Below are 14,680 nucleotides of genomic sequence, written 5' to 3'. Positions count from 1 at the left end.
TTCAATCCCTGGGTTGGGAACATCACTTGGAGAAGGGAACAGCTACACACTCCAGTATTCTGGCCCGGAGAATTCCATGGACTGTATAGTCCATGGGGTCAGAAAGAGTCAGACACGACTGAGTGACTTTTTCAAGAGGTTTAACTATTTCTAATGGAAATAACTATTTCTGATGGAACCATATATCTTTTATCTTCTTGTTTAGTTGCTAAGTTGTGTCTGACTCTTTGCTACCCCAGCACACCAGGTTTCACTGTCTCCTGGAGTTTGCTCAAACTCATGTCCATTGAGTCAGTGATCCCATCCATCCGTCTCATCCTCTGTCACCCCCTTCTCCTTTTGCCTTCAGTCTTTCCCAGCCTTAGGGTCTTTTCTAATGAGTCGGTTCTTCTCATCAGGCGAAAGAAAGTATTAGAGCTTCGGCTTCACCCTCAGTCCTTCCAGTGAATATTCTGGGTTAATTTACTTCCATGGGCTACTCTTCTGCCACTTCCAAAAATGTTAGAAATTCTGTAAGCTTTAAAGTTGATTTCAAAGTGTGGCGTGTAACAATGGAAATATCTCTGCTAATTATAGGATGTATTTTATACTGTAGGTATTTGAGTTATTAAATCTCAAAAATGCATATTACTTAAAATACTTAAAACTTACTAATGTCTTTTTAGTTTCAGCCTTTTAATCTTTTAGAAAAATTAAATATTGGTAACTGTTACTTTCAGAAGGTCTCTGATGTTTGCTTCTTGAACATAACAATGAATCTTTTGTGGGAGAAGCTATATTTCTTAGTGCTTTTATTTTCCAGTGCCTCTGCCTTATGAGTTTTGTTGCAGGGCACAACCGAGTGTCATAAAAGAATCCTCTTACTGCTTTAAAACTGTGAGATTAAGTTTTCATGCCTAAGTTGTGACCAAGTGTTTGGGGATGGCAGATTCTAAAACAGGTGTAACAGTAAGACTTTAAATATTACCCAAGTTAGCTGAGAAAATATTATAGGGTTGTAAGAATTTGTTAGGGAATAATATAAAGTAGTTGAAATGGGAATATGGTGCCTTGGAAAAAGTCAGATTATTACAAACATGTACTGTTAATTCAGTGAACAAAATTACTGAGTATTCAAAGTGTCAGGTTCTAGGCTGGTCTTTGCCGATTCTAATGCAAACAAGTTATGTTTCCTTGTCCCCCCAAAGCTTGAATGGCCTTTCAAGTCTGCTTTCTGGACTAGTTGGCATTTAAGCTGAATTTTGAAAAGCAGAATTGTCAGGTGGCAAAATAGGACAAAAGTACTTAGTTTGAAGAAACAGGATATGAGAATTAGAGCATAGAGTTTTGGGGGAAATGGCAAGTTGGTCATCATAATTTTAATGGAGGGTGCTATGTGGTGGAGTGGGGTTGGTGAGATAGAAACCTGTTTAAACTTTACCCACAGAGCTGTGTATCATCAGACTCGCATTTTACAGAGATTCTCCAGGGGTGGTTTAGAGAATAGATTTGAAGCCAAAAGTTATAGAAGGAGTTTGTTAACAGTTGTCCAGGTTAGCAATGCTGAGATGCAGATGATTAGGAAAAAGAGGAACTAACAGGGCCTGGTGGTTATGTGGTGGGGATTTAAGGTTGGTGAGAGAGACAAAGTCAAAGACAACTTTTGACTGGGACCCCTAGGTAAACAGTGCCCTTATATGGGCCGTGTGACACACGGGAGGGTTGGTGTATGGGAGCGTGGAGGGAGGTTGGGCGCAGAGTCTCTTCTCTTTGCACTGAGTTTGCAGAGCACGTAATCCGGGGTTCATTTTTGGCAGTTGGGTTTACAGCCCTGAGCTGAGACATCTTGGAGAGGGTGACCTTGGTTGGTGAGAGGGTGACCTCGGCTGACACAAGAAGAGGGCGGGGTGGGTGGTGCCTAGCTAGGAGATCGAGGATCAGGTGGAAGGGCAGGAAGGGAACTCTGGAGAGTGTGACTGGACAGAAGCCAGTGGGAGAAGGAGTTTAAAAGAAATGGAAAGTGGTTGCAAAGTAATAATAATGAAAAACAAAGTCAGAAATCTGTTCATCAACTTTGGCAACATGGAGGTCATTTGTGAGTGAAGAATGGGCTGTAAGGAATCTCTTCTAATGACCACACATCTCAGGTGTATGGATGATAAAAGCAAAGTAAAAATTTAATTTTATATGAAAAAAACATGAATAACCTAAGGTTTCCTGTTCTTTTATAAAGCTTGTGTTCTGTTTTTCTTTTTTTTTTAAAGGAAGGTCAACAGAGATTATATGTAAACTGTACACTTTTGTTTCACTTTCATTTTATGACTTATATTTATATGAATCTTTAGTGCACATTCCAGTCTTCAAAGAATAAAATATAACTAGATAACATGCAGTCTATTTCTTTAAATTATATCCTACATTTCTAGTTTGGATCTAGTGGAATGGTGCATAGAGAATGAGAGAAATAGAATATGGCTTTCAGTAATTCCATGTATTACATATATATGATACACACGCTCAGCAAGTACTCCTAGAATTCAACTGATCCTCACGAAAGCCATGTTATTAAATATTAAATTTATATTTATAGTAAAACATTTTTATGTATTTTTTGTAGCTTTGAGTATATCGTAAGTGTATTTTAAAATAACTTATAATGGAGCTTATAAATGCTGTGACTTACTATGTGCATAAACAGCTGCTATTTTTCTTAAATATTTTATTATTGCTGTTTAAATACTTCTCTAACCTTACAGTTTTCTAACTTTAAAGTATATAAATGGAAATTCAAAATTTTAATATAATATTTTAATTAGAATTGATTTCCTAATATTGTAAACAATACAGATGTTTTTGTATAATGAAATGTATAATGTTTTGGAAAAGGATATTTCCTTCTTTTTCTTTAAGAATTTGTGAGACATTCTGGACACCATGTATCCAAAAGAAGACCTGAATAGAAAACAGTTCCATACTACCACTAAAAAGTAGCCTTTCCACAAATGGGTGTATAGACTATAAAACAAGTAAATTTTTTCTTGGAAATTTTTAAACCTTATTAAGAAAAAGGAGAAAATGTTCCTGTTGTTACCACTTTGTCTTCTCTCTCACAGCATCATTTCAGAACGGCAGAGAAGAGCTGTTAATTAATTTAGTTCTTTCTTTCACTTCGTCTTTCTTGACCCTGTGTGCTTCTTTCATGCTCACGTGTGCATGGAGTGGGAGTGAGGGCACAGCCACTGTCTGATAAGATCGCCCTTCACTCCTCCTCCTGTAATTTGGGCATGAGATCTGCCTAGGTGTAGGTGTGAACAGAAATGTATTCTGGATGTTATTCATTAACAGTTCTGGAAGAGAAATTTTATGGTTAGACTCTTTTGGTAAGAACTACTTAGACAGCATCAGTTTAATCAAAATCTGTTGTAGTTTCAACACATACATTTCATTCAGGCTTAGGCGATTTTAAAGTCTTGATTGTCTTACTGGTGTATTCAAACAGGCTTTCACATTAAATAGTACATGACATTTCATTTTATTTTTAAAAAAATCATTCTTAGCTTCATTTTAAATGCTCAGACTTAACACCGTGTATATTCTTCAATACAAGTAAGCATGCATTTTTGTAAACATTCAGAGTTTATTCATTCACTTAAAGTTTGCTGTTTCCAGGTTGGATTAAAGACAGAAAAATAGTATATAATTTGTAGCTCAGCAAAGTGGAATGGATAATTAAGTTTTAATTTTTCTGTTTATTTTTATTTTGTTTTATTGTTTTATTTAGTTTTAATGTTTTGAATGTAAAAATGTTTGAATGTAAAAAATTCAAACTCATTTTTCTACTTCTGATTCAGGTTCAATCTTAAAGTGCAGTTGCAGATTCTAGCAAGCTTCATGCTCACTGGAGTTTCTGGAGGTGCAAAGTATGCTCAGAATGGACAACTTTTTGGTCGCTTTAAGCTTACTGAAACACTTTCTGAAGACACTTTGGCAGGACGGCTGGTGATGACCAAAGTCAATGCTGTGTATTTATTACCAGTCCCGAAAGAGAAGTCAGTGCAGACCCAGGGAACCAAAGAGAAGGTTTATGAAGCTACTATTGAAGAAAAAACAAAAGAATATATATTTTTAAGGATATCCAGGGAATGCTGTGAAGAACTTAATCTTCGGCCTGATTACGACACACAGGTATGTTTCGAAGAGTGACGACTTCGCTGTGGTTGGTCTCCTTGTTAGCTGATCCTCTTCTTCTGGTTTGATTTCCCTTCCTCTGCTGCAGCGAGAAGTGCAGTTGGCTTGGAGTATTAATTCTGGTGGTTGGAGAATCAGACCTTTGGTGACTTTCAGAGAAAATAGATTCTCTTTAAGTAAAACCTAAAATGTTCCATTTTTATACATGGTCAAGCTTTCTGATTTCTGTTTTAAATCAGCAGTGGAAAAACAGTTTAAAAAGAAACTGAGCTGGGCCCTGCGGCCACTCTCCTCTGAAGCTGAACCTGTTCCTGTGCTTCTGTCCTCGTGGGTTTTTGCGTGAACTCTGCTCAGCTGTCCGCCATATTTAAGTGGAAAGCTGCTCTTTTTTTACATCTAAATATAGCATCTGGTGATATTATTCATTCACAGTAAATCAGTACAGTGTCATAGGCTTGGTTTTAATCCTTGAGAGATGGTATTTCAGAGATGTTCTACTAATTTTACCAAATATATTCTTCATAGGAATGGTGGAATCAGATAACCTTTATTTAATGATTAAGGAATTAAGTGCCTCAGTTTCTTCAGCTGACAAATGAGATTAATCATAGTATACACGTCATTGGTGCTATGTGAAGTGAACATAACAGTGCCTGGTACTAAATAAAGCAAATATTACACATAAATAATTATGATTAGACTATGATGACACTTGAAAGCCATCTCTAAACTTGACTCCTGTAAAGGTTATCTCCACAGAGCATTCTAGCAAACTGAATAATATCAGTATTTACCGTAATGCTTTTTAAAGAACCTTTTTTTGTTTGTTTGTTTGTATTTCAGGTTGAACTCCAGTTTCAATTAAATCGATTACCCCTCTGTGAAATGCATTATGCGCTAGACAGGGTCAAGGAGAATGGGGTTTTGTTTCCAGACATCACTATGGCTCCAACCATACCTTGGAGTCCCAACAGGTATAGAAAGAGATACCTCATTCAGGAGGTTATGTTAATATTAAACTGAATATCTGTATCAAGTAACTTAAGCATGTTTGTAAGAAAATTTCCATATATTCTTCAAGAGACATGTTCTTGGTTAAGAAAAGAGAGTGCAGGAACGCTTAGAATAAAGTTCTAGAATAAAGTTAGAATAGAATTGAACTTTATTCTTAGAATAAAGTTAGAATTGAAGTTCCTCATCTGTTCTCTTCACTTTCCCTCAGAGTCTGAATGAGTTCTTTTGCTTTTCTCAACAGATGTAATTTGATCGATTGATGGATATTTGATCAATTTAGGAATATTTCTGAGTAGAAGTTGAATAGGAAATCCAGGGCCTTTTTAAAAATGGTTCAAAGACTTAATTTAAAATGATTTTTGAATATGAAACACATTTTTGTAATTTAAGAAAAAATGGAAGATGTATTATAGAAGATGCTATACAATTAATCATTGTGTAAATATTTTTCTGCTTAATTCTCTTTACACATTGTTACATGTAATTAAATATGATCCTTCTGTTTGTCTCCAGACTAGCTGCAGTGGATGCCCTAGCCTGCATCCTTCTTTTCATTCTCTCACTGGTTTATCCTCTTAGCCCCCGCCCAGGCACTCCACCTTTCTTTAAAATCTCAGTGGCTGTACAAAATGGATTATTTTTTTAATCACTTGTGTCAATCCAGCCATGGTAGGGGTCTCTGCTCCCTCTCTGACAGAGGCTGTGGTATCTTTAATAAGTGATTTCCAAGGTCATCCTTGGTGTTGACAGGAGCTGGCAGACAGGGCAACATGAGCAAAGAGGATCACGGGGGAAGTTTCTATGGGCCAGGCCTAGAAGTGACTTACATCATTTCCCCTCACATTCATCTCTTCTGGTCCTAAAAACAAAGCAAAATACACCTTACAACACAAAATCCACGTCATTTCTCCCTGTTTTCACTTACTCCTACTACCCCTTCCCTGTTTTTCTTTTTATTGCCAAAATTCTTGAGTGGAAATAATCGACCTGGTTCTGGCATCCTTATTTACTCGTCCTACAATCCCTGCTCTCTACTTTTCTCGCTCTCCTGAGAGCAGTCAGAGATCTACTCTGACTGTTGTAAAAGCCCCGTGACATCTTACCTGTCTAGCCCTCATTTGATCAGCTTCTCTGCGTCCTTCCTTCTCTCTGTCCATAGACCAGTGCATATTTACAGCTGCACTATTTTGGTAGCCTTCGAGCCTAGTTCTGGCCCACTAGTTCTGTGGGCTAACCCACATATTTCTTCCAAAGTTGTTTTGCTAAAATAATCATTTCATTTCATTGCGTACAAATCTCTGAAGGGCGTCTCCTTCATATGTAGATAAAATCTGAACATCCTAGTACAAAACTCTCATTATGTGTTTCATTGACAGTGCTTTCCAACGGTATCTTTTCAGATTTCTTTTAGTTTTTCCTACTTTACTCTCCTACTTTCTTCCTCTAAATCCTCATGTACTAGCCATATTGAATTACCTTGATGTTTGTTCAATTTACCCTGCACTTACTTGCTTCCTTATCTTTAAAAAAAGACCTTTAAAAAAAAAAAACAACTAGTAAAATCTACCTAAGACTTACCATCTTAACCATTTTTAAGTGTATTGTTCAGGAGGGCTAACTATATTCACAGTATTGTATAATCTCCAGAACTTTCTCATCTTGTAAAACGGAAACTTCATACTCATTAAACTCTGCATTTCCCTCTCCCCAGCCCTGTGTTCTAGCTCTGTTTTTTTTCTCCCTGAAACCATCTTTGCCCAGTATTGATCTATTGGAGAATCTGTCGTTTAAGATTTAGTTCAGCTTAAGTACTCTCTCCTAAATAAAATGAACCTGACCTTTCCATTTCATTATTTCAGCAAATACTTACTGATGCCTACTACATGCTCGGTTCAGTCAGTTTTGTACTTTTCAAGCATAATTTCTCCAAAGTTAATTTTTCTCAGTTGTATACATTTCTGTTCTCATTAGACTCTGAGCTTTTTAGAAGAGACCATATGCCGGGGTCCAGCCTCAGCAGGATCCAGGGGTACCCTCAGGATGAATGGCATCAGCGAGAGAGACAGAGACAGAGACAGAGACAGAGACCAGACTGGGGGTGTGCAGCAGAGTCTGGCAAATCTTTATTTTTTACCGTAGCTTTTATAGTCTAAGTTGGTACATTTTTAAGGGAAAGATAGTTTAATATTACATCAGCTTGTCCTACATGAAACCAGGGTATTTTCTGCATACTTCTTTGTGAGAGTCTTGTACATTATCTTCTGGCCTTGGGGCCTATTGACATTTTATGACCCAGGTGAATGCAAAGCTGTTTTCCGTAATCTATTCTTTAATGGACACAAAGGTCAGTCCTTTTGCAGAAGTTATCAGTTAAGTTTATCTAAAAGGTTTACCACACAAAGACTCCGCAGCTCCAGTGAGGTAGCCCCTGTTTAGCATTCCTGGTTAAAATTAATGATTCAACACTCTTATTTTTCTAAATCTTTAACTATAACCACTTTTAGAATAACATTTTTTGTTCTCTAATAGGGCTTTCTTACCTCCCGAAGGGCTCTGTGCCTATTAGGGCCTTTGTGTGATCAGGCTCTTTATGCTGTTTATGATTAAGGTGCTGTGAGCAGTCATGTGCATTAGTACGCATTTGGCAAGCAGGCTAGAATGCCAGCAAAGGGGTCTAAATTGAAACACTCCTTTCATCCTGGATAATCTTATAGGATACCACCGTCCGGGGGACATATTGATTCACAGAAATTAGGGAGTAGTCTAATATAGCAAGCATCAGAAAGACAGAGATCATCTTTAAGGTGAGCTTCGGGGCAGCTTTTCGAAATCCCTGATGTCCTGATCTGCCTTGCTTGTCAGGTCTTCTCCTCATGACCTTGTCATGGGTGGGATCTCGTGTGCTGGCTCCCGGCAACCATATCTTATTTCTGTTTGAATCTCCAACATGGCTTTGCACATTGTTAATATATGATGCATTTAAGTTGAAAAGAATATCATGTTTAAAGAAGAAAATTAGGGTTTTAAATGTGAAGCCATACCAGTAAACTTTCAAATGTTTCCTTGATAAACTCACTTCTGAAAAGTATTTTGTATATAGCAGTATGTTCAGATACCACTGATGGTGTTAACTGCAACAGTAAGGAAATGTCAAGTAGCAGAAAACTTTCAAGCAGAAAGAGACTTCATACCACTATAATTTAAATAGCAATTAAAATGTATCTGAGTCTAGGAGTTTTAAGAAACTGTTAGCTATTTAAAATATTTTCTGGAATAAGGTGAAATATGGAAAGATAAATGAAATTGAGAAATTATTCTTGAAGATGTAGCCTATAAATTAATAATAATAATGCATTAGACCAGGAAAAAAAAGAACTTAGTATTAAATTGGTTCAGGAAATAAAATAACCTTTAAATGAAGAGTAAATGGAGAGACTTTACATTTTTAAAATTGTGAAAATCAGAGAGAAGTTTTACCAGCATGTTTATTGTAAATCTTCATCTTTATTAAGCAGGTGGTACAATACATAAAGACAGTTTATTTTGCTTATTGGCTTTCTATAAGTGTTCATTATTCATAACCAGAAACTATAGAGACAACACATGATAAAGTTTCTGATCTGCTCTGAAGCATTTATTTACACTGAAACAATTGACAAATAGAATGGTCAATATAGATAAAACAAAGAGATACCAACATATTTTAGAATTATACCTGTAAATCTATCATTAATCTCTCAGATTTTACTTAGCTGTGTATCGGTAATCTAATATCTGTCTCATTAAAGTTCCCAAATTTGAGAAATTAGAGGATATTTCAAGAACATTCTTTTATTTTCAAAAGTGTACCCTGGTCAAATAATATAATACTATCTTATTTTTCTGAAATCCTTAGAAAATATTATAGTAATAGAAGTCAACATTAATTTTGCACTTGTTGCTCAACTATTTTTTTAACAGCTTGCATGCATTATCTTATTTGATCTTTAAAATATTTATCTGATGGAATGTGATTATCTCTACGTACAGATGAGGGAGCTCCTGGGGTGAGGCATCATAGAATCACAGTGGTCAGTATGGACGCAGGTAGCAGTTTGCTGAACTCACTGTGCCTTAAGCAAGTAGTCACTGAGACCCAGCGCTCAGCGGTCCAGGGTGGTGCAGGCCTGGCAGTGCTACTGAAGACAGGGTCTCCCTTTCCTCTCCACTTAGAACAAAGTCGGGTCTCCAGAGACCGGAGAAGGGAGTATTACTGCTGGCTGGGTTCACTAATCGAGGAGGCAGAGAAGGGTGCTGGGGATGGTTTGAGGGGGACCCATTCCACAGTGTCTGCCACATAGATTAGATCTGGGCTCAGTACTCAGCTAAAGCAATTTCCTTACTTCCAGAAGATGGAGCATTGCTGGGTACTGGCAGAATTGTGAGTAAATAAATTGGATGAGGGAGTCCTTGAATTTTTAGTGAATTGCTTCTAGGAAATCTAGTGTCACTGGTCAGAGTCCTTTTGGTTTTTGCTTTAAAAAAATGTAAATATCAGAAAAATAAGTAATGACATGCTTATATGGTTAAAATTTGTTTTATAAGGTTTTACATTAGTAGAATTTGCTTGAAATTTTCTATCATAATACATTGCATTTGTTATACTTTTTTAAAACTGAAAGAGTTAAGATTTTCCATAAATAACTAGCTTCTGTTTTAAGTACAGTGTAGCCTCATAGAGTGGGAATTGTTCTGTCTAAACCATGTTCTCCTATTTCAGGATTGTTTTGTAGGCATTTTGCAAAATTTCCAATTACACACACCCTTCCTATTTTGGTTCACATCTCTATCATTTTTACCATAGTTGTTGCAATCTTTAGTACTATAATTGTAGTTGTGAGAAGGAATGCTGTTGATTCTCCACTTAGTTTGATCCCTTTCAGCATCTGCTGTCCATTTAAATCTTCAAAATTAGCCAAGTCGGAGAAGTGACACTAATAAGATAGACCTCCTTACAGAGCCGTTTGTGCTGCCGTGACAGGTGTCTCTGCCCTGAAGACTGTGACACACCTGTCTTACTTGTGTGGAAATATTAGAAAACATTTCATCTTGTTTGGCCTTAAACTATTTTCTTTTTTAAATTATGAAAGTATGATAGTACATTTATAGGAAACTTGGAGAATACAGAACAAAGTTACATAAAGTTCTTCTATATATTAAATTATTTTTGGGGTAGATGAATTAAGATTTTTAGTTGGAGTTTCACTATCAAACTCTCAAAAATTAATAGAATGAATAGAAAAGTTAAAGGATATGGTAGACCTGAAAAGCACCATGAACAAAACCTTATTTTCTAAATTAAGATCTTTATAAGAGTTTGATATCTCTTAATCAGTGACACACAGAGGTTTTTATTTTTTGTTTGTTTTAGATTTTACTGAGAAATCTTTCAGTGGTTTAGTATTTGAAAATTAGTTAGTTTCCCTTTGGCATTTAATTTGCTATGCAAAGAAACTGCTAACACATTATCACCAGAAAAAAGTTTTCTGGTGCTTTTATGTAAGAGGGAAATTACGTTTTTGAGACATTGCTGTTACTGTTTATAGACATGGCAGCAGCTCGACTAGAAGTGTGTTGTGATGTCTTTAGCTTAGTTACCAGAGTCTTGTGCACTTGGAAAGGACAAGATGATTACAGTGAATTCTGATCATCATAGTAAAACACCCTACACTGACTCTGTTTTGGGAATTTTTAACATGTAGTTTTAGAATGAGCATTTGTTGTTATAGGTGCTCTGTTATTTCAGCATTTTTAATGGTTCGTTGAAATTCAGGATACCTGTATGTCAGGTTATGTTTAAAATAACTTACATTTTAATTTTCTTTAGGCAGTGGGACGAGCAGTTGGATCCTCGGCTAAATGCAAAACAGAAAGAGGCTGTTCTGGCCATTACAACCCCACTTTCAATACAGTTGCCCCCTGTCCTCATCATTGGCCCGTATGGGACAGGCAAAACATTCACTCTAGCTCAGGCCGTCAAGCACATTCTCCAGCAACAGGAGACCAGGTAAGGTGGTGGTGCGTGTGCTCTGATCTCATCAGTAGGGCCCAGCTTGTGTCCTTGTGGAAACAGAGCAAGGGCTAGCAAGACAATTTTCATCTTGCTTGTAAAGATTTTAAAAATAAAATTTAAAAAGAGTCACACTCAGACCCCAAAGCACTAACATTTGAATTTTCTGAAAACATACTATTTTTAAAAATTGGTAACATACAGAATGGTAGCTTTTAAATATGTCATCAAAACGCTGAGTCTGCTAAGAGTTGTGATAAATATTAGAGTCAAAAGGGTTGGGTTTTTTAAAAATAATTTTATATGATTTAAAAAATAATTTGGGGGAAGTTATCGCCTTTACAGCTTAGAGAGTAATTAAGCTTTAAGAATAATTGCCTAAAAGCATAATTGAATGTGTTAGATGTTACTGAGTAGGTTGAGGGAAATGTGTTATGTTAAAATGGCCACTGCTTTTTTTTTGGTGTTATACTGCTTGAATAGTTTTGTGTTGTATCATTCTTTTTATTTGCACCATTTATTTCAGCAGGATTCTCATTTGCACCCATTCTAATAGTGCTGCTGATCTCTACATAAAGGATTATTTACATCCATATGTAGAAGCAGGCAATCCCCAGGCAAGACCTCTCAGGTATTTTTTTAAGGCTTATTATGTATCTGTATCATACTTTATTATTCTTAAGAAAAGGTGTCTATCAAGATTTCAGTAACATTGAGAAAACCAAGATCTTTAACTGTGCTTTGGCATTTGGAGGTTATGCCTTTTGAAGAAACTATTTAAGGCAAAATTTAAAAATCTTTGACCATTCATTTCTTAAACATTAAGAGAAAGACATCCTTTTTTAAGTTTTGTATGTAAAAAAATGTTGTTACAATCTAAGCCAGTTTTGATGTGTTCCTCTAAAAAGTAATATGACAAAATAATAAATTTATGATTATACCAATTTTAATTAAATTTGTGGTATATTTTGCATGGCAGAGTAGTCATGCAGTGATAGTTCAATGTGGAAATAAAATTTTGACTGTGATCATGCTGGTAATTTAATAGGCACTATACATTAGAGAAGCGTGAAATTGAAGTGATTTCTGCAACAAAATGTAATTGACTGGTATTTACAACTCTCTGCTATCATTTAAGAGATAAAGTGTCAAAGAAAATTCTAGGTTAATGTAGGTCCTCTAAGTGTATATGGATATGAAATGTTCTTAAATACAGGATTGTGGGGGAATAAAATCCTTTTCTTCAGAAAACAATAAAGAGTCATTAAATGGTTATTTACTATACCATTTGCTTTCATTGTTATATGAATTAATATTTAGTTTTGCCATTTTACAAACTAATATGTCATGCCCTATGTTGTTCAAATACAATTATTGTTTAAAAATTAATTTCTAACCACACTTTTGAATCATAATTCACTAACTTTTTATTTCTAGCTGAGCCTAGGCATGGAAAAATGAGGTTACACTATTTAATTCTTTAATAACCATAAGCAAAGCCATTTGAATGATGTAACAATTCCATGAAAACAAACAAAAGAGAAGAAAGTGGCATGGCTGTTAGCCCAGGCGTTTATGCTGTGCTGTTTCTACTCTGAAGACAGACGAGAGAAGAGATAATTATTTTTAAATAGAATCCAGTTTTATTTGATAAGAACAATGCAATCACTATAAATGAAAATGTGGTATTTACTAGTGGATAAATTCATCAGTAACTAGTTTGCTTCATATTCTTACCTTTTTTAGCTCACAAGTGAAATTGAGTTAGCAATAGCATTTTTGCTGTGCGTGTTCTTACTTCAGTGGAGATAAGATGTTTTATTGTTGGTAGAGCTTGTGTGTGTGCTTATGTGTGTGTGTTTGTGTATGTGTGTTATGTAGGAAATGTGACAGTCTCATTTATTATTGTGCTTGGCTTGGAAACAGTGGGGTGAAGGTCCCTCAGCTCTTGGCTGACCCACCATAGGTCATTTGACATTGGGGGCATGAGAACTGTTGTTGATAAACACTGAAATCCATTAATTGACTAGCATTGTGTTTGGCTTTTCCTGTGTAAAATTATGTTTGGGGAGTTATAATCCAACATATTCCAGTAGGGTGGCCCAAGTACAGAAACTTGCCCTCTGGCAAAAGATGCTTAAATTTATTTAAATAAAAATTTCATGTTATTTCATTTAGTAACTGGAATAAAATAAGAAAAGGCTTGGCTTCCCCATTTATTTTCTTTATGTGGCCCTATATTTTCACCAGTTTTCTGTTGAGGAAAGATGTTGACTTGTGAATGTATTTCCTAGAAAAGTTAGTGCATTGAAATGTTAGAGTTTATTAGTACCATCTACTGTATTGAGTTTTAGTTGTTCAGTCACGTCCAACTCTTTGCGACTCCATGGACTGTAGCCCACCAGAAATTCTCAGTTCCCACCGTGGAATTCTCTAGGCAAGAATATTGGAGTTGGTTGCCATTTCCTCCTCCAGGGGATCTTCTCGATCCAGGGATTGAACCTGGGTCTCCTGTATTGCAGGCAGATTCTTTACTGTCTGAGCCACCTGGGAAGCCCAATAATTATATTAACTGAGATTAATTAATGATATTCCTAATGGACAACAAATATGAGAGGTGTGGGAGCTGGAATAGAGAGAATTAGAATGGCTGAGCACTCTGGGGAGATCAGCTTTATCTGAGTTGTCCCAGGATTCAGGGGAGAGGACACCAGGGGGCACTAATTGTCCACATATGACCTTGAAGATTTGTTGTCTGTGGAGTAAAAGTGACAATGACTACCTTCTCACCCTGTGGTTTAGAGTGGGCCCTAGCAAATGTGATAAAAGAGGAGAATAGCCATAAAGAAGAAACAGTTAAAACAGTAAATATGTTTAAATATGCACACTTAGAGTTAAAACATATAAAATTCTATAGTTATCAGGAGTTGAGCTTAAATTGGGCTTCCCAGGTGGCGCTAGTGGTAAAAACCCGCCTGCCAATGCAGGAGCCATACGGGTTCGCTCCCTGGGTCAGGAAAATGCCCCAGAGGAGGGCAAGGCATCCTGCCCCAGTATTCTTGCCTGGAGAATCCCATGGACGGAGGAGCCTGGCAGGCCACAGTTTATGATGTCACAGCGTCAGACACAACTGAAACGACTTAGTACGCACTCATGACCTTAAATTGGAGAAGGCAATGGCATCCCACTCCAGTACTCTTGCCTGGAAAATCCCATGGACGGAGGAGCCTGGTGGGCTGCAGTCCATGGGGTCAGGAAGAGTCAGACAAGACTGAGTGACTTCACTTTCACTTTTCACTTTCATGCATTGGAGAAGGAGATGGCAACCCACTCCAGTGTTCTTGCCTGGAGAATCCCAGGGATGGGGGAGCCTGTGGGCTGCCGTCTATGGGGTCGCACAGAGTCGGACATGACTGAAGCGACCTAGCAGCAGCACGACCTTAAATTTAA

General features: G+C 36.7%; 1 protein-coding gene across 14 annotated transcripts in view; it reads left to right on the top strand.

The window, feature by feature from the left end:
• The window catches only part of HELZ (helicase with zinc finger), a 142,027-nt gene that overhangs the window by 61,496 nt on the left and 65,851 nt on the right, over positions 1-14,680 (top strand). For 13 of the 14 annotated variants that reach the window (XM_061145052.1, XM_061145056.1, XM_061145043.1 and 10 more), the window contains 4 exons: positions 3,831-4,164; positions 5,011-5,141; positions 11,048-11,227; positions 11,757-11,861. In XM_061145052.1, the coding sequence (XP_061001035.1) occupies positions 3,831-4,164; positions 5,011-5,141; positions 11,048-11,227; positions 11,757-11,861 (750 nt within the window). The remainder of the gene's footprint in view (positions 1-3,830; positions 4,165-5,010; positions 5,142-11,047; positions 11,228-11,756; positions 11,862-14,680) is intronic. The other variant, XM_061145055.1, reaches the window with a different exon arrangement.

Source organism: Dama dama, chromosome 5 (assembly GCF_033118175.1).
Source record: "Dama dama isolate Ldn47 chromosome 5, ASM3311817v1, whole genome shotgun sequence".
NCBI classification, from domain to species: Eukaryota; Metazoa; Chordata; class Mammalia; order Artiodactyla; family Cervidae; genus Dama; species Dama dama.
The sequence above is the reverse complement of the archived record's forward strand: the minus strand, read 5'-3'. Positions and strand labels throughout refer to the sequence as shown.